The sequence below is a fragment of the Lepidochelys olivacea genome, assembly GCF_965140295.1.
Source record: "Lepidochelys olivacea isolate rLepOli2 genome assembly, chromosome: 8".
NCBI lineage: Eukaryota > Metazoa > Chordata > Testudines > Cheloniidae > Lepidochelys > Lepidochelys olivacea.
This window is the reverse complement of record NC_140418.1, coordinates 3012422-3033028: the sequence shown is the minus strand read 5'-3', so window position 1 is coordinate 3033028 and position 20607 is coordinate 3012422. Positions and strand designations below refer to the sequence as shown.

Genomic DNA, 20607 nt, shown 5'->3' with positions numbered 1-20607 from the left:
GATTGTTGCTTGTCACAGTAGGTCCAAGGTTAAGTAGGATGGAGGGAACAAGTTATCAATGTGCTCTAAAAGCCTGTGATGGGAGCTTCTTAGACAACACACAAAGTTACAATGACATGTTATATTTATGCATCAGCTTTTATTCCCCCCACAGGATCCCAAACTGTTTTGCAAACTATAGAAACACAAACACATAGGAATCGTATCCAAACTACTTTAAATGCAGCCACTTCAGGGGAAGAACACATTTGTTGTTTAAACAGGGCAAAGCAACAATATGCAAACAGTTCATTCAGGACAGTAAATTAAGAATACTGTATCCAACTGAAAGCAGAAGAGGGATTTGGGAAGTCGAAACATATGTACAACTACCTAAATTAGAATTTGGCAAGGATACTAGAGCTAACATTTCCATTCCTTTGAAAAGTACACCAAGGGATCTTAAGAACATAACCATACTGGGTCAGACCAAAGGTCCATCTAGCCCAGTATCCTGTCTACCGACAGTGGCCAATGCCAGGTGCCCCAGAGTGAATGAACAGAACAGGGAATCAAGTGATCCATCCCATGTTGCCCATTCCCAGCTTCTCGCAAACAGAGGCTAGGGACACCATCCCTGCCCATCCTGGCTAATGGCCATTGATGGATTTATCCTCCATGAATTTATCTAGTTCTTTTTTGAACTCTGTTATAGTCTTGGTTTCACAACATCCTCTGGCAAAGAGTTCCACAGGTTGACTCTGCGTTGCATGAAGAAATACTTTCTGTTTGTTTTAAATCTGCTGCCTATTAATTTCACTTGGTGACCTCTAGTTTGTGTTTTACAGTAGCAGCTGTGTTAGTCTGTATCCGCAAAAAGAAAAGGAGGACTTGTGGCACCTTAGAGACTAAAACATTTATTTGAGCATGAGCTTTCGTGAGCTACAGTTAGTTGAATGACAGGGGTTTTTTTTGGACTGTGTCTTGTTTTAAACTTTCCTTTACAAGCTTCTCTGGAAAAACCTTTTATAGAATATGAAGCATTGCACACAACAAAACTGAAAAAAGGAAATTTCAAGATACATAATATTTACAAAATATTCAGTCCCCATAGTTAAAATTGGCTAACATCAAGGCCTAAAATGTATGTTTCACCCAAGAGACTAAGGCCAGGTTCCCACTACAAACTCTTGTCATGTGATGAGGTGTGACTTGACTGAAATAGCTATGCTGGCAAAAAAACCTACTGTAGACAATTATGCCAACAAAATTGTGCTTTTGATGGCATAGGTGATTTTAGTTGTAGGGGCTGGGCTTAAATAAACAAGACCAACAAAAGCACAGATTTGCTGGTATCAGCTGCCTCTACACTAGGATTGGCCAGTATAACAGCACAGCTATACTGGCAAAGCACTACTGAAGTAGACCTTAACCTAAGTTTCTGACGGCACAGCACTTCATAACATTCTGCCAGGGCACTGGTTCAGCAATGACTCAGAGGGGAGGGTGCCACCTGAATCACCAAGATCACATCATGCAATACCCTAGATTTTTCTTCGGCAGGAAGAAGAGAGCTCTGCAGACCAGAATCAACCCTGTTTGGTGGTAGGACAGTGAACAAGATGACAGCTCAATGCAGTAGGGCTGCAGTCAAAGAGTTTATTGTTTTGTTTCAAATATTAGTTTTTTAAAAAATAAAACTAACTTCCAAATGACACAAGCTCACAGAATCAAAAGGTTTCATCTTTTCCAATGTTAATTTACTTACAAGTTAACAACGACTCAAAAATAGCAATTTATTCCAAAAAAGATGAGAAAATTCAAGTCAGAAGCCTGCAAGCAGTAATAAGCTATGCAGACAGGTAGTTCCTCATACTAATATGACACATTTGAGGAATACTTGTACAGACTGTGATATTTAGTAGCCTATGTTTTAAAATACTTCTGAACATCTCTGTGAAAAATGTGGTAATTAGAGACAGCCGGGATAAAATTAAAGGTGCAAAATCCCCTCCATATATAGCAACAGAACTACATTAACCACTTGGTTTAGGCCCCAAACTATTTTCAACCGGCCAGTAAAGACATGGCATGAAATTATTGTTCATTTACCACTACTCAGTAAACCTATAAATTTAACAAGAAAAAAGTGTGAAGACTATTAAAAGGTTATATTGATAGCTAAAAATACTCAGGTCACACAGTGGAAACTGGAATAGTGTCTTCCCAAAACTTAAAGGGATACGATCAGGTAGTTAAAATAAAAAATCACAACTTTATTAAACAAAAATCTCACAAAACTTCAGTTAAAATAGAAATACTTTCATGAAATTGAAGTAATCAAGATAACTTCTTTTTTGGGGGATTTAAATATTCCTCTTTAGTGTTTGGTTTGCAACCACCACTGCCTGGGTCCCAACCTGCAATTTGCTATGCATGGGTCCCTGGACCAACATGGAGCCAAGTGAATGGGGTTCTGTGTGGGCACAAGGGTCTACCCACATTAAAATATTGCAGGATCAGTGCCTTGGAATGGGAGCTCTTTGAGGACAGGACCACATTTTTGTTATATGTATGAACAGTGCCTCACACAATGGGAAGTTAACCCCGTTTTGGACATCCAGGTACTACTGCAAAGTGATGCTAGTGCAGGTAAATCAAAAAGTAAAACTAGACAACTCAGTTTCTATCTAAACTGAGGGAAGCATACAAAGTAAATACCTTAAAAACGTTAATTATAAACTTGGATCTTTATTTGCACTTTTCATAATCTAAAGAACTATTCTGTCATCTCTTGTCATGCCCAGTCTATTTTCAGATTATAAACTCTCCAGGGCAGGGAATGTGTTTTATACCTCTTCTGGAATTTCATCTAGCACACGCAGATGTTAATAACAAAATAATAAAAAAATAAGTAGTAATAGTAGTAACTTAACAACAAATGATTACTGACTCCACAATGTCTTTTTTAGAGAACGAGAGCCTAGAAAGTCTAGAAGTGGTTCTCCAATTTGACATCTGAGATGACTGATCAAACAGAGCTCTAAGCCAGCAAAAGACAAAGTGAAGGACATAGGTCATTGTGGTGTGGATCACAAACAAAGAATAGAAATAAATGATTGAATGGAAGTCTTCTTTTGTTATCAAGATATTTCTAACAAACTTTTTGTATGAATTTATATAACAGATCAGTAAGTTACAATAGTAAGAAGGCCAAAATCAGCTTTATGTGGAACCAAGGTCTAGGAGATAAAATAAGCAAAAGACTTCATATTAAAGTTTTCAGAACTGTGTTTTCAAGTTACTTGCACACATTTCAAGCCACTTCCTTATTTAAATCCCATTCTCCCTCTTCAAAGGGAGAAAGTGTTACTCTTGTTAAAATTCGACACTGCAGAAATAGAGGATTTTTTGAATGACTGATTTTTAATAATAAACAGAGTGAAGAAGCTACTATAATGGTCAAAGCCAGTGGATATGGCATTAGACATGAATAAGGAGACTGAGTTCTATTCCTAGCTCTTTCACTGAATATCTCAGCTTCCTTCTATATTAATGTTTAGGAAAGTAAAATAAGTGTGTATGTATATTTGTTTATAACAAAACCTATGCAACAAAAACTAATCCCTGACAATGTCTTTTTAAAATCTGGAATTCAAGATCAGCACAGGAATACTAGAAACTGAAGGCCAACAAAACCTGACATACCACTTTTTCTATCTATTAAAACTAGTGTCCGCCATTGACAAGAATCAATTGCTGTCATAAAAAGGAGACTCAGCAGAGAAAAGGTAAACAACTTCCTGAGAAAAAGTCTTACACTCTGCATATTTTAAATGTCAACTTTGTTTCCTGTCCTAGAAAAGACTCAGTTGTGTACTGGGTCAGGGTGCACCAGGAAGCAAAATGAATACTTAACCAGTGTCAATAAGAAACCGCTGTTCCTCTTCAGCTGGTTGTTTCTAAAGCAGGCTGGTTAAAAACTGTTCAGACAAACTAGAGTAACTGAAGATTAAACAAATAGTGTCATGTTTTGAAAGACAGATTCTTAAATTTTAAGGTCAGAAGTGACTATTAGATCATGTAGTCTAACCACCTGAATAGTGCAGGCTATAGCATTTCATCCAGTTACTCCTGTACTGAAGCTGATAGCTCATGCAAAGTTGCAAAAAGTTTACCATTAAATAAAAACTGCATTCTCTGATACAGACAAATTTTGGGTGAAATTCTCAGTCTTTTCTCCACCACAACAAATAAGGAATGGCAGAGAAACACACTAAGTGATAACTCATGTCCTGCTACATTCTTCAAAATGAGACAAAGGTGATGGTCATGATGATAGTAACCAAGGCAGCCAGGCTAGTGATAGAATTTCTCATGTGCAGTACGTAACTATGCAAATAGCTGAGTCTACATATTAGGTTGCCCTAAGGCACCTTACATCAACCTAATTCTGTAAGCATCTACATGAAAATGTAGCTCCCACCAATGTAACTCGCCCACTACATTGACTTAATAATTCCACCTCCAGAAGAGAAGTAGCACTTAGGTCGATGTAATCAGGTCGACACAGCATCAGTGTAGACACTGCATTGCTTACATTGACTGTTGCTGCCTTTCAGAAGCCATCCCACAATGCCCCATACTGACAGTTAAATCACTGCAAGCACTCCTTGTGAGGACATGATACAAGGAGCATAGTGTGGATGTGCAAAACCAATTTAACTACTGTGGTGGCTGTCTGTTGATGTAACTTAAACCAGCTTCATTTTGTAGTGTAGACTTGCCCTAAACTATCTGGGGTTTTTTAAGGTCCTCACAAAAGGAGTGTTATTTCCTGGATTGCCTTTTCCCCACCCACTCCAGCTCTGGCCTAAAGGCTGTGAGTCAGTTATAGCCACAGTAGCAATAAGGTGCAGTATGTGAATTCGGGGGGGAGGGAGGGAGTGGCAGAAAACTTGAGAGAAGAGGAAATGAACCTTTGCAAGTATTCTGGGGATTTCTTCCAGTACAGGTCATTTTTAAGTGTATCACTTCCTCTCCCACCTGAGAGGCCTGGAGCCCATGACAGGGGCCAAATAAGCAAGGGTCAGCTGCAAAGACAGTGAACTTGGGAGCGGGGAAGACTAGCAGTTAGCCATGACAGAGGGCAGATCATCTAGAAGAGAGGTGGATAAGAGGGGCAGCAGCCATGATGTGGGGGCAAATCAGCATTCATAATGGGAGGGAGGGAGACAGATCAGCTAAAGGAGAGAGAGGCATTGAGGTTGTCAGAGGGGCATCAGCCATGATGGGATGGGGTGGAAGGGAAGGCTGAGAGAGGAGCAGCAGCCATGACGGGACACACACGGGGGGGAGGGGCAGATGAGGCTGTGAGGGGGCAGCAGCCATGACGGGACACACACGGGGGGGTGGGGGCAGACGAGGCTGTGAGGGGGCAGCAGCCATGACGGGACACACACGGGGGGGGGGGCGGGGGCAGATGAGGCTGTGAGGGGGCAGCAGCCATGACGGGACACACACGGGGGGGGGGGGGGCGGGGGCAGATGAGGCTGTGAGGGGACAGCAGCCATGACGGGACACACACGGGGGGGGGGGGGCGGGGGCAGATGAGGCTGTGAGGGGACAGCAGCCATGACGGGACACACGGGGGGGTGGGGGGGCGGGGGCAGATGAGGCTGTGAGGGGGCAGCAGCCATGACGGGACACACGGGGGGGTGGGGGGGCAGGGGCAGATGAGGCTGTGAGGGGGCAGCAGCCATGACGGGACACACACGGGGGGGGCAGATGAGGCTGTGAGGGGGCAGCAGCCATGACGGGACACACGGGGGGGGGGCAGACGAGGCTGTGAGGGGGCAGCAGCCATGACGGGACACACGGGGGGGGGGCAGGGGCAGACGAGGCTGTGAGGGGGCAGCAGCCATGACGGGACACACACGGGGGGGGCAGATGAGGCTGTGAGGGGGCAGCAGCCATGATGGGACACACGGGGGGGTGGGGGCAGATGAGGCTGTGAGGGGGCAGCAGCCATGACGGGACACACACGGGGGGGGGGGCGGGGGCAGATGAGGCTGTGAGGGGGCAGCAGCCATGACGGGACACACACGGGGGGGGGGGGCAGATGAGGCTGTGAGGGGGCAGCAGCCATGACGGGACACACGGGGGGGGGGGGCAGGGGCAGATGAGGCTGTGAGGGGGCAGCAGCCATGACGGGACACACGGGGGGGGGCAGGGGCAGACGAGGCTGTGAGGGGGCAGCAGCCATGACGGGACACACGGGGGGGGGCAGGGGCAGACGAGGCTGTGAGGGGGCAGCAGCCATGACGGGACACACACGGGGGGGGCAGATGAGGCTGTGAGGGGGCAGCAGCCATGACGGGACACACGGGGGGGTGGGGGCAGATGAGGCTGTGAGGGGGCAGCAGCCATGACGGGACACACGGGGGGGGGCAGGGGCAGACGAGGCTGTGAGGGGGCAGCAGCCATGACGGGACACACAGGGGGGGGGGGGCAGGGGCAGACGAGGCTGTGAGGGGGCAGCAGCCATGACGGGACACACGGGGGGGGGGGCAGGGGCAGACGAGGCTGTGAGGGGGCAGCAGCCATGACGGGACACACACGGGGGGGGGCAGATGAGGCTGTGAGGGGGCAGCAGCCATGACGGGACACACGGGGGGGGGGGCAGGGGCAGATGAGGCTGTGAGGGGGCAGCAGCCATGACGGGACACACACGGGGGGGCGGGGGCAGATGAGGCTGTGAGGGGGCAGCAGCCATGACGGGGCACACGGGGGATAGGGAGGTAGAAGGGGTAGTCACAGGGTATGGGGTCAGAAACCATAACGGGGAAGTCAGCTGAAGGGGCCGTGAGGGCAGCACGAGGAGACAGCTTGGCACGGGGGGGAGGCGCCCGCCAGCTCCACAGGGGGCGGGGCAGCGGCCACGTCGGAGGGCAAGAAGGGGGGGGGGGAGTAAGCGCGAGGCCGCAGGCCCAGACCCCGACACCCCATAATACTCACGCCTTGTCCACCAGCTCCCGGACTTTCCACATATTGAGCATGGCGGCGCAGAGCGCTCCCCGGCCTACGTCCCCTGCTCCGCCGCCCGGAGCCCCGCTCGCCGCTCCCTGGGCCCCCGCCGCCGAGGCACCGCCAGGCCAGACCCGCCTCGGCTCGCCGCCTCCTCACCCCACAGCTCAACGGCACCCACGGACGCGGCGCGGCGCGGCCCAGCCTCCGGAAGCCGCTACCGCATGCCCGCAAGGCCTGCTGGGACTTGTAGTCCGCTCCCAGGCGGGGAGCGGCGGTAGCCGCTCTCGGCCTTATCCCTCGCAAGGCATGCTGGGGGAGGGATTGCTCTTTTGCCCCGCTAAGCTTGCTGGGAGTTGTAGTCCTCGTGGGGTAATCGGAAGGACTGTGGGAGTTCCTCGCAAGGTGGTCTGGGAAGGGTAGCCTGTCTTCTTCGGGGGTATCGCTTCCTTCCACGGGCTGCCGTTGGGATTTATGGCACGTCTGCAGACGGACTGCAGCGTCGGGGCACCCCTTCCTCGGAGCACAGCCTCTCTCCCCAGTGCCCCGGAGTCCTCAGGCTGGGGTGTCCCGCCTCCCTCCCCGCTGGGCGAGACAGCCGCCCGCTCCTCTTTCGTCAGCCTTGGCGCAGTTCGGTTTTTTCATTTGTTTTAAAAAACGATTCTCACAGATAATATCGAAGTATTTTTCAACTTTTTTTTTAATCTATTTAATTTTTCACAGTTGTGGGAAATTGGGGGAGGGAGGGGTGTCCGACAATAACTATTTAATGCAAGCTTCACAAAGCCAAAAAACTTTTAGGAGCCAAATCAGCTGGGAGGAAGAATTGAATCAGAAAAATGTGAAGGATACGTGGAAATCATGTAAGAGCGGCTTTGCGAGATGCTCAAAAAAAAAAAAACCCCTCAATCAAAGAAGACCATGCAGGTAAACAACAACGACAACCTGGTTTAGAGGGGAAAGCAGCTATACAATTTATATATATATATATATACACAGTTGGAAGGGTGGGTAAAGATGACAAGAGTCAAGCCCCATTATCCTGGGGGCTCAACACACATAAATGAACATTGTCCCTGCCCCCAAAGTGCCTGCAATCTAATTTAAGTCAAGTTGTAACAAGTGATTGTAAAGCTGGGGTAGAGATGACAAGATCATGAGGTTCCATAGGCTGTCTACCTGCACTATTTGATGGCTCGTTTAACTGCACAAGAAGTTTTAAGGGCAGGAAGGAAAACAAAGTACCCTATTTTACTGAATATCCACCAACATTTGGAAGTGAATAAATGGGGACAAAATAAAATGGAGACACAGTTTTGAATAACAAGGAAATACACTGACGCAAGAGAGCATTTTTGGAGGAATGTCATGAGAAAATAAATATTTTGCTTCAATATTATGGTCTGAGTGTTTGCAGTAGGGACAATTGGTTAGTGTACAGTTGTTCTGATTAATTACCACAGCAGTCAAACTTAAAATGTTTATAACAGTTTATTACCACTCATTAACTTTCATTTGGCATTGCGGGTGCTCAGTATCTTTGAAAATCAAGTTGTAGGTGTATTAAGATAGGAACTGAAATATACTGAGGAACTCCAAATTAGTAGGCCCTTTTGAAAATGTTTGCTTACGGTCACACCACAAACCATTGTTATACATCAGATGAGTAACCAGGTAGTCTGCCGCCCCCTCTCATGCTCTAGTTACAACATGGCCTTTGCCTTTCATCCTACTTATGTGTATTTAATAGATTCTCTTGAAACACCAACACAGATTAATTTCTGGTTTTAGGGCCATGCAAGAAATGACAAGGACACAGGTCTATGCAGATAACTATTTAAACCACAAAACAATTATATAAGAATAACTTCTGATTAAAATATGTTTTTAGCCTCCAGGCTTATGCATTATATATATATATATAATGGTCCAATAAGAGGTATCACATTACCTCCTTTGGCCATTTTTTCCTTACAGAATACATGTGGAACTAGGTAGAAACATTTTCTTTAATAATGATTATTTTACTTAGATTAAAAGAAAATAGGAATCCAGAGTTAAGAATAAAATTCTGTCATCGTGATTTCTTTTTTGTTTATGATTTATACATCACCATGACTATGCCTTCCACTTTACAAATTATTTAATAGCATCCCTGCCCTCAAGGCATTGCTTAGGTATTGAGACATGTGTGCAAAATAGTCCACCGAATACTTGACCAGCATTCGGAAATAGGGACCACTACACAGTTAAGACTAGTTTGTGACATGTATATTGGAGAAGATGCAGTGCTTCGTCATCCTAGAGGCAATATCAGGAAGCACGAGAAAGGCAGGCTACTTCCCAGAGCTCTCTAATTGCACCGGGGTGGGGAAAGCCATCTGTCACGCACCTTTAGGGGATGCACTATACATGTCCTGTGTGGAACTGGGTGGGAGCCATGGTTCTGTCTACTTGCTATGGCTTTTCTAGTCAGTTGTTCCCATTGGTAACAACTAAACATCAACCCCTCAACTGTCCTGAGCCCAGGGGCTGCTTGTCTGACTGGCCTTTACTCTCTCCCCTGACAAAAAGAACAGGTGGCTGGGTAGGGGAATCATAATATAATTTCCAAAGGACTTGTGAATTTTTAAACGGCTGCATTAAAAGGTCAATGACATGTCATGGCACATTTTTAGAAAGATTCCATTTAGATACAAATCTGCTTATACAGCAGGTTTTCTATAATTCTCTTCTCTCTTCATTATTAAACATAATGTATTCCTGAGACACATTAGCAACTTCTCCCAGGTGGTTGAGATCATCTGGGTTGACCTAGCTCTCTGTTCCTAGGTTCCATCTTTTATCTGGATGAGTAAGGTGAGAACAAAGGATGTGCAAAGCAGACGGAGGCAGTCATCGTAGTGGGCAGGGAAGAGGATTTTCCTGGCTGCATTTTATATTAGATGAGTGAGGCAAGAAGCACGGAGATTGAAAAGGAGGAGGTTGCAGTAATCAAGGTGAGAAATGATCAGAGCTTGCACCAGTAGCTTAGCTTGAGAATGGGCAGATGCTGGCTATGTAGAGGAATAATTGGCAAGATTCAGCAATAGCAGCAAAGTGAGGAGGAGGAAAGAGAAGATGAAAATGATACATAGATTGTGGAACAGGAAAGGGAGTGGAATCACTGACAATGGAGAAGGAGTAAAGGAGAGGGGTTTGGGAGTTAAAATGGGGCATTGGTGGTTACCACGTTGAGTTTGTAGCAGGACAGATTGACATTTCAGAAAGGGGTCAGAAGAGCAAGACCGAAAGGAAAGGGAATGGCAAGGCGAAGCACGTGCACATTTGGAGCTAGTACAAGTTCATCTGCGTCTGGTACATGCAGAAGCCTTGTATCTGTTACTCACAAAAGAGCAAATCAATTAAAGGAAACTAAAGAAGGAGGAATCATACATTAAAGCTGCCCCAAGAGAATATTAACTTGCTGAAATTACTTGTCAACAAAGTGTTGCAAGATTTATCTTCAGATATTACTTGTCTGTGCAAGGGTATTGAGCAGTTATCATAACAACTCCCTTGCGATACAATGACAACTATGGGGCCAGGGCAGTGATTCCATAGATAAGATTATCAGGAAGTTCCCATTCTAAACTCAGTTTTGATATCTATCTATCTATCTATCTATCTATCTATCTATCTATCTATCTATCTATCTATCTATCTATCTATCTATCTATCCCCTTACACCCCTTCTATCTATCTATCTATCCATCCATCCATCCCCTTACACCCCTTCTATCTATCTATCTATCCATCCCCTTACACCCCTTCTATCTATCTATCTATCTATCTATCTATCTATCTATCTATCTATCTATCCCCTTACACCCCTTCTATCTATCTATCTATCCATCCATCCATCCCCTTACACCCCTTCTATCTATCTATCTATCCATCCCCTTACACCCCTTCTATCTATCTATCTATCTATCCATCCCCTTACACCCCTTCTATCTATCTATCTATCTATCTGTCCCCTTACACCCTATCTATCTATCTATCTATCTATCTATCTATCTATCTATCTATCTATCTATCTATCTATCTATCTATCTATCTATCCCCTTACACCCCTTCTATCTATCTATCTATCCATCCATCCATCCCCTTACACCCCTTCTATCTATCTATCTATCCATCCCCTTACACCCCTTCTATCTATCTATCTATCTATCCATCCCCTTACACCCCTTCTATCTATCTATCTGTCTATCTGTCCCCTTACACCCTATCTATCTATCTAATCTATCTATCTATCTGTCTATCTATCCCCTTACACCCTATCTATCTATCTAATCTATCTATCTATCCATCCCCTTACACCCCTTCTATCTATCTATCTATCTATCTATCTATCTATCTATCTATCTATCTATCCCCTTACACCACTTCTATCTATCTATCCATCCCCTTACACCCTATGTATCTATCTATCTATCTATCTATCCATCCACCCCCTTACACCCCTTCTATCTATCTATCTATCTATCTATCTATCTATCTATCTATCTATCTATCTATCTATCCCCTTATACCCCTTCTATCTATCTATCTATCTATCTATCTATCTATCTATCTATCTATCTATCTATCTATCTATCCCCTTATACCCCGTCTATCTATCTATCTATCTATCTATCTATCTATCTATCTATCTATCTATCTATCTATCTATCCATCCCCTTATACCCCTTCTATCTATCTATCTATCTATCTATCTATCTATCTATCTATCTATCTATCCATCCCCTTATACCCCTTCTATCTATCTATCTATCTATCTATCTATCTATCTATCTATCTATCTATCTATCCCCTTATACCCCTTCTATCTATCTATCTATCTATCTATCTATCTATCTATCTATCTATCTATCTATCTATCCCCTTATACCCCTTCTATCTATCTATCTATCTATCTATCTATCTATCTATCTATCTATCTATCTATCTATCTATCTATCCCCTTATACCCCTTCTATCTATCTATCTATCTATCTATCTATCTATCTATCTATCTATCTATCTATCCCCTTATACCCCTTCTATCTATCTATCTATCTATCTATCTATCTATCTATCTATCTATCTATCCCCTTACACCACTTCTATCTATCTATCCATCCCCTTACACCCTATGTATCTATCTATCTATCTATCTATCCATCCACCCCCTTACACCCCTTCTATCTATCTATCTATCTATCTATCTATCTATCTATCTATCTATCTATCCCCTTATACCCCGTCTATCTATCTATCTATCTATCTATCTATCCCCTTATACCCCGTCTATCTATCTATCTATCTATCTATCTATCTATCTATCTATCTATCTATCTATCCATCCCCTTATACCCCTTCTATCTATCTATCTATCTATCTATCTATCCATCCCCTTATACCCCTTCTATCTATCTATCTATCTATCTATCTATCTATCTATCTATCTATCTATCTATCTATCTATCTATCCCCTTATACCCCTTCTATCTATCTATCTATCTATCTATCTATCCCCTTATACCCCTTCTATCTATCTATCTATCTATCTATCTATCTATCTATCTATCTATCTATCTATCTATCTATCTATCCCCTTACACCCCTTCCATCTATCTATCCATCCCCTTACGCCTCTTCCATCTATCTATCCACCCCCTTACGCCCCTTCTATCTATCTATCTATCTATCTACCCATCTACCCCATACACCCTTATCATCCTTGATTGCTCCTTTAGCACCTCGATCATCCAGTGGCCCCACTGGTTGTTTAACAGGCTTCCTTCTTCTGATGTACTTAAAAAAAAATTGCTATTACTTTTTGAGTCTTTGGCTAACTGTTCCTCAAATTCTTTTTTGGCCTTCCTAATTGTATTTTTACACTTCATTTGTCGGTGTTTGTGCTCCTTTCTATTTTCCTCACTAGGATTTAACATCTACTTTTTAAAGGATGCCTTTTTGCCTCTCACTGCTTCTTTTGCTTTGTTGTTTTGCCATGGCGGCTCTTTTTTTCGTTCTCTTACTATGTTTTTTAATTTGGGGTATACATTCAAGTTGAGCCTCTATTATGGTGTCTTTAAAAAGTTTCCACGCAGCTTGCAGAGATTTCACTTTTGGCACTGTACCCTTTAATTTCTGTTTAATTAACCTCCTCATTTTTGTGTCATTCCCCTTTCTGAAATTAAATGCTACAGTGTTGGGCTGCTGTGGTGTTTTTCCTGCCACAGGGATATTAAATTTAGTTATATTATGGTCACTATTACCAAGCAGTCTAGCTATATTCACCTCTTGGACCAGATCCTGTGCTCCACATAGGACTAGATCAAGAATTGATCAAGATCTATCGAGTTATCTAATCATATGATATTTTGGCATGCTTAGTCTTATGCCAGAGGAGAATTTTTCTTTAGAAAGCTTGAGGTCAATTGGATGTTCCTTTTTCAAGCTATGGTACTGTATTTCATTCAAGAAAATTGCAGAAAATGTAAATGAACATTTGCCTCAACTATGCCCCACATACATCTCTGTACATCAGCCTTTTATTTTAATTGTCCCCACAAAGCAGACCAGACAGCACGTGAAAAATCTGTTGCAACCTAATGCTCAAGTAATGACTTGAAGAATGAAACTCTTAAAGCATAGTTGTTCTTGAATGGATCTATGAACAGAAACAGGTGTGGTAGCAAAAATGTGATGATATAGTTATACCTGTATTCAGCGTTTCCACTTTCTGAAGTCTTTCTGTGTATCTGTCTGTCTGTCCATCTGTCTAGGTGCTTATATGGCCCCCATCATCATAGCATCTAAGTGAATATGGCAATACAATTTTATGCAACATCCATTTCAATATCCCAAATGGGACCTGATAGCTTAAGATTGGTGATAGGATGCAGACTATCTTGACTGCTGGTTCAAATCTAGGCTGATTTAGAAATGACCAGAAGGTTTTAACTCCTAAAGTAGGACCAGGATCTGTGCATTTGTAGCCACAATTTCTGGAATGGTCCTTAACACAGCTTGTTTTTGGCAACGCTTGCAGTTAAGCTGTACTCAGCACCAATTCAGCTGCACCCATTGAAGATACCCATTGTCAGGTACTTACCTTTATCATTGTCAATGACATCTTGTAACAGTGAGTTCCACAGGTTAAGTATGTGCTGTAATGCCCAAGTGGCAAGCTGGGTGTGGAAGCTTGCTGTGTGATACCTGTGCTTGCTCTGTGCTACCATGTTCTGTGGATAAACAGAGGACTTTGGTCTCCAAGAGGATGAGTACAACAGTTTTCATTAGCACTACATAAAGAAGAAATAATGTAAACTATCACAACACACTTCAGAGAGAGATGGTGAATAGAGAGGGGAAGTTTCAGACACAGGCAGAGCGGGATAACAATGAATACCAGAGCTCGGGCAATCTAGCTTCTCCAGGACGTAGGGAGATTAACACTCTTGCTAATCTCACCTGTATTAGCACATACCACAGGCGTGTTCAAGTTAGTGGAGGATTTAAAAGTAAGAAAATGTTAGGAGGAATGTCAAGAAAAACGTAGTATGACTAGGCAATAGCGACTGCACAACTAATGTTGAGACAAGCTTTTCATTTAAAGTAGGAATGAAATCGTTGTTTTTAACCCACTGGTGATTTAATCTAGCCTCCAGATTTTACACATGAACTCTTCTGAGCCCCACTGAATTTTCTAAAAGACATTTGTTTTAAGAATTAGTTACTTTGGAATTTGATATGTCTCACTTTTTTTCTAGATCCCTCTAAACAACCACAGACCCTATAAACCCTGAACTTCTCTCTCTCACACACACACAAGTTGATCATATGTGCACTGCATCACAAGCTGCAGATTTTCTAGGTAACATTTTATCCGCCATAATATTTTCTGTCTCCGCCAAATGTGGGTGACAGCTCTCCAGCTACTGCCTGTTTCCAGCACTACCTGTCAGCCTCCTTGACTCACTAGCTGGGCTCAGTGTAGAGCCCTGTGGAGCTAGAGACAGAGAGGTGAGTTTCACAGCGGTCTGCAGGATAGTGGAACAGGCAGTTATGGGGGATATAGGGAGTGAATGCTCCATTTGGAAAGAGTGGAGAGGGGAGAATGGGTCGAGGAGAGATCTGGGAGAGATCAATGCCACCCTATCCATATCCCCCTTCAATATTGTCCTTTCTCCTGTAGTACCCTTGGAACAGGGGAAAATGCTTTCCTTTACCTCTAGCACTTCCAGTTTGAGGAACTGTCTGTGGTTCATCTTCATAGGACGTTCCTGTTGGCAAGCCCCAGTGCCTCGAAGTGTTCTGAGAAGTAGAAATGGTAGCTCTTACCCTTAGATCGCTGTAGGGCCTAAGCCCTACCTGCCCCCTTATTGTGTTGGCAGGAGACAGGAAACGTGTGAGTGCTGGATGAAAGTATCGGGTGGGCAGGATAACATCTCAGAAGTGGGGCTAGCAGCCCTGCCGCTCAGACAACTTCCCCTGCTGCCAAAACACCTGTAGTTTGTTCATGAAAGTCCCCCACAGGGAGGAACTATTGGCCATTAACCTTATTCTGCATGCAGTCTTAGCTCTGTTTTCTTTCCCCATGTCGGCAATCACCAGTGTGCTCAGTGTTTTCAGTTAAGAAGAAAAAGTGGAAGTGCTGGGGTTGCCAGCTAATGGCAGATGCTGAATGTTTTGAGCTTTTCCTACAAGCCAGTAAAAAGAAACTTTGTGCACTACTCTGCTACTTTCCTTGAGGCTTTCAGGCCAGATTTTCAAAGATAAGTGCCTATGTTGCACCGGTAAAACATGTACACGGGGGAAAACAGCTATTGGTATGTGTCACCGCTACCTATTTTGTGCCCACAAATACCTGTTTGTCCCTGGCTGTGCATACTGCATGGAATACATGTAGGTGCCTGTCTCTGAAAATGTGGTCTTTAATATATAATGTTGAGCCTTCAGAACAGCCATATGTGAGTATATTCCTTCTTTACTTCTGCAGCTCACCTACAGATTCTTTACTCTCTCACATACATCCTCGGCTCTGATATATTCTGGTTATCCAGAAGCTGGATGCTTGTTGGGCCTGTTGCTGCAATACAGCACTTGCTGAAAGTTCTTACATGCATTGCTGTCTCTCCACAGCAGCTCTTCCTGGTGTTTAGCTATTCAGTCCACGAAGGAGGTGAAACAAGGAAGAGGCTGCTGCCTGCTTTTTGTAACCTTCAGCCATCAGACAGGTTTTTCCTGGTTATCAGTCAACTCTTTGAGTTCTTCTACTCCAGTGACACTGGCCAGAGATGAAGAACTAGTAGCAACAACATGTTACAACACAGGGTTGAACCAGAAGCACGTACCAGACTTGAGGCTGGGATTCTTAGGATCGGCTGTGGGCGTAAATGTTCCCATTCGCTATTATGTCTTTATGTGTTTAGTCTGCATCACTGAACTTTGTTCCCGACTCCAAACCAGAAAAGTCTTTCCCCTCACTGCTTTCAAGTATATCGCAAAACAAACCATGACCCAGATTCTCTGCTATGTCCAGCCACAGCATGAGGGGAGAGAAGGCTGCAAGGTAGCTTGCTGTGTTTCTGTGATTCTCAAGCCAGCTCTGCTTTGACTCTTGCACTGCTTAGAGCAATTGAGGAGTTGCTGTAAATGCAGCAATTGGCCAGGCCATGATGAAGCATTCCACCAGCTGAGGATACTGGGAATACAGAGGGCTCCAGCCACACTCCCTCCTTGTCCCCAGCATGCTGCTTACACCAAAGGCTAAAGGGGGTGGTGTAGCGATGGGAACCAGCTATGATGGGTATACAACCTCACAATTTGGGAATCCCCAGCCAGAGAGGTACAGCCAATTTGCAACCAGAGAATCTGTCCCTCTCCAAGGTGGAGGCTCTGGGGGAAGAAATACCTAAAAGATCTGTTCAGATTTAGTTTTGATCTTCCCTCAATGGGCTTCAGTTAGATCATAGTTAAAATAAATCTCCAAAAAGGAAAAGAACAGGGAAAAGTACTGCTGTTTATGTAACTCTTAAAAATAAAATAAAATAATGTTTTGCTGAGTTTCTCTTCTATCCCTGACAAGTCTCTGTCAGGTCATCGAATATCTCCAAGAAAGCCACGCAGACCCACGTACTCCTTGGGGGAGGATCTCTCAGTGTATTGGATATCTTTGGAGGGGAAATGGTGTTTTGAGCAGCTTTCAATTCCATGTTCCTCTCACCCATCTTCTCTTCTGTTTCAATTGCTTGGAAGTGGTGGGGGTTTTTTGTTTGTTTTTTTTAAAGCAGCACTTTAAAGGCTGCTGTTGACTTTTAGTGCTTAGAAACGGGCTTTTACAAAAAAGCTCATGTGGAAAACAAAACAGTTTTCATGGATGAAAATAAAAATGTAAAGTCAAATTAAAATGAGGTGAAAGTGATGAGACTGTTTTCATTGTCATTTGAGGGGACTGTAAAATGGGAGCATACAGTATCAATTATTAGGGTTTAAACCCTCAAGCTTCACAGTATAAGACAACAGCTAGCTATTGGGGGCTACGAGTAGATTTTCCTGGAGTGCGATTTATCCCTTGTCAGGGTTTCTTCCTTTGAAACCTCTGGTACTGGCCACTGTCGAGTAAAGGATACTGGATGGGATGAACCAGAGGTTTGATCCAGTCTGCTAATTCCTGTGTTCTTGTATCAGATGCTTGACAGTCCTTCAATTTGAACGAATACTGAGTATATGCTGACAGCACCCCCCAAAATGCTTTTTCTGGCACTTAAATCACCTTCTATTCCTCTTTCTCTCATCCTCTACCATGATTTTTGGAGCAAAATGCTGCTCACATCATGTTCCCCTTCTCCTCCCTCTGATAGAATTCCCAGATTAACCTAAAGTTTTGCCTTGTGCGAAACACCCCATAAAACTCGTGTGCTGCACAGGATCTTAATGTGGTGACCTCATTACTTTTGTGCCAGCTGCTGACTTCTGTGCTTGCAATAGTTGTAGTTCCCCTGCTACCCTCAGTGGTGTGTTTTTATTCACTTGTTCACCCTTCAGCATGAGCTTAATGCAAACCTTCAAACTCACAGTGAAGAGGGAGTCCTACAGGGAAAATGTTAGTAACTCTTGCAGCTTAAACTGCGGAGCTTCATGGTGCTTGCTCACTAGTGTTCTTCAGCTGGAGACCTGTTTGTTGCAGATATACTTTGGAAGATTGGGGCGAAGAAAGGTATAAATGCTGCCATGCTGAATAACAGGGTCTGTTATTGGGAAGGGGAAAAAATGAAAGAGGAGCATCAAGGTAAGAGATCTGGAGAGGCAGGGGTTGTCAAAAAGCCTTTCCCATCAAGCAGGCTTCAGAGAACCATAACAGACGGATTTTCAGTAACAGTCAACTCTAAGAGTGTAGGAAGTTGACATGCTGCCCCTAGGAGAGCCGAGGTATTGACAAAAGACATGCAAACTTGAAAAACATACATTTGTGGAAATATCCATCATGACAAGTGACTGCACTTAAGTCACCAAATGGACCTCACCCCTGGGACAGAACTCACTTATAGTTGCACATCCAATGAAACCATCCATGGATAAAGCAAATGGCCAATAAAAGGGAAGCAATGGGTAATCAGATCTTTCAAAAACTATTTAGCTTTTTGGCAGTGAGTACTTGCTATAATTGACGTGTACTTCCCTGCAAAACTGCTGGGCTCCTCAACCCCACAGGCAGAAGTGCTGAGCCATTGTGAGCTGTTCTGAAGCACAAGCACATCTCTCCATAATCACTTAATGAAACATCTCAAACTATTCTAGATAGAAGTCTGACGTAGCTTTTCAGTCATTGTATTCATTGCACATGAAGGATGTCCCTATATTTTGGAATATTTTTATGGTACTATCAGCAGGAACTATTTAATGCTAAAGTGTGTTAAATGGTTTAGCACAGAGATTGCCACTTGAGGCCCCATAAAGTAGAAAGTTCTCAAGGTTGGAGTAGTTAGGACAGATTTTCATTTTTAGTCAGAAAGAATCTGATTGGCCACCGCTTCTCTGAGCTTACCTTTCCATTTCAGTGTTTCCTAAGGGCCATCACCCTCCACTGAAGATTACATTATCTTTTACACAACCTGTGAACATTTTTGTCACCCTTTTTATTTCAGTCCAAACAGAGTTAAGATCTTGGATATATCCCTCTTAGATGGTGAACACCTCTCTTGGGTAATTTTTATTTTCTGCCCGGTAAATGAAAGCCAGACCCACTAACAACACTCAGCTATTTACTTTAGGATGCACCTGCACATGTACTTGTTTTGCAACAAAAATATCTCTGAAACTGAAATGCTTTGTAGGAGAACTACAACTATAGATGCTAAAAGTGGTCAACAAGAGCTGGTAGATACTTTCTGTAGTGTGGAAACTAGGGGGAAGTGTAATCAGAAATAATCACAATGGGCTAAATGTGAGGTCCTTACTCATTTTTATCTATCTATCTATCTATCTATCTATCTATCTATCTATCTATCTATCTATCTATCTATCTATCATCTTCTACTTACATAACCATCAAATCTTAGGCAAACTTCCAAGACTTTTTCTCTCTCTCAAGGCTTTTGCTTGAATAAGTGATAGAGAAAACCTGAGTCAAGACTTCAAGATTTAGCCCAACCTGCTTTACTTCTCCATATGGAGTCCATTCTCTCTCCTACCATGTTAATATTTACTGTGTGATCACAGGAAGCAGAAGTGGCATGCCATTGTGGGTGTCTGTTGCTTTACATGCTTACTATGAGAGAAAGGATGGGGGAATCTCTGTGCCACTCCCTGTCCACAACTGTGGGCAGCCTTCGCGTATCTGATTTTTTGTTGCGATTTGGAATGAAAATATTTTCTGAAATGTGGATTTTTCTCCAAAACAGAAATTACAGTTTCCATGCCACTGTAAAATGTATAGAATTATGGATGTCTGTCTTAGGTAGATTATTACTGAAAGGTTTAAACTGGTTGGTTGACAGTCAAGAAATGCAGAGCATTCCACACACAAATGGGCAGTGTGGGAGGAGGTTCAAAGATGAGAAGCATGAAGGAAATGGTTAGGAGAGAGCCTCAGGTGGAACAAAGGGAGTGAGAGGGGAAGCGGAAGGAAGGGGGAGCAAAGTGCTGGGTTCACTGAAAAACCAAGGACATTTTCCTTTCGTGGTGGTGGGTTGATTAGCACCACACTATTCAGGAGAAGGCTTAGCCAGCTCACAGACAGGCTGCACTGTCATGGCTATGGAAATACCAAACACAAAACATGTTGAGAATCGTTGATTGCTTCTTCTGATAATGCAGACAGGAAGTTCCACACGCAATGAGAGGTGGATTGTTCTGATGCAGATTTATCCCCATTTCAATCTGCTTGGTTGCAAGATAGCTTTTGGACTTTGTAACTCTCCTTGGACAGGTAAGCACTCATCTGTATCTGTTTTTAAAAATATATATATTACTGCTTCTATAACAGCCTTGAAAGCCTTCCCACCCTTCCTTGCAATGCAAATTTTACATAATCTCGGATGACCACAATAATGGGATAATGACAAA

General features: G+C 43.5%; 1 protein-coding gene and 1 long non-coding RNA gene across 2 annotated transcripts in view; one reads left to right on the top strand and one right to left on the bottom strand.

Moving 5' to 3' along the window:
* CLINT1 (clathrin interactor 1) overlaps positions 1 to 7238 on the bottom strand; it is an 80981-nt gene extending 73743 nt beyond the window's left edge. Inside the window, exon 1 of the mRNA XM_084637714.1 lies at positions 6997 to 7238. Within this exon, the coding sequence (XP_084493840.1) occupies positions 6997 to 7037 (41 nt within the window). The 5' untranslated portion in view covers positions 7038 to 7238. The remainder of the gene's footprint in view (positions 1 to 6996) is intronic.
* Positions 7239 to 7823: 585 nt separating this feature from the next.
* The window catches only part of LOC311525627, a 258037-nt gene continuing 245253 nt past the window's right edge, over positions 7824 to 20607 (top strand). The window contains exons 1-2 of the long non-coding RNA XR_014712830.1: positions 7824 to 7932; positions 9838 to 10004. This is a non-coding gene — a long non-coding RNA (uncharacterized lncRNA). The remainder of the gene's footprint in view (positions 7933 to 9837; positions 10005 to 20607) is intronic.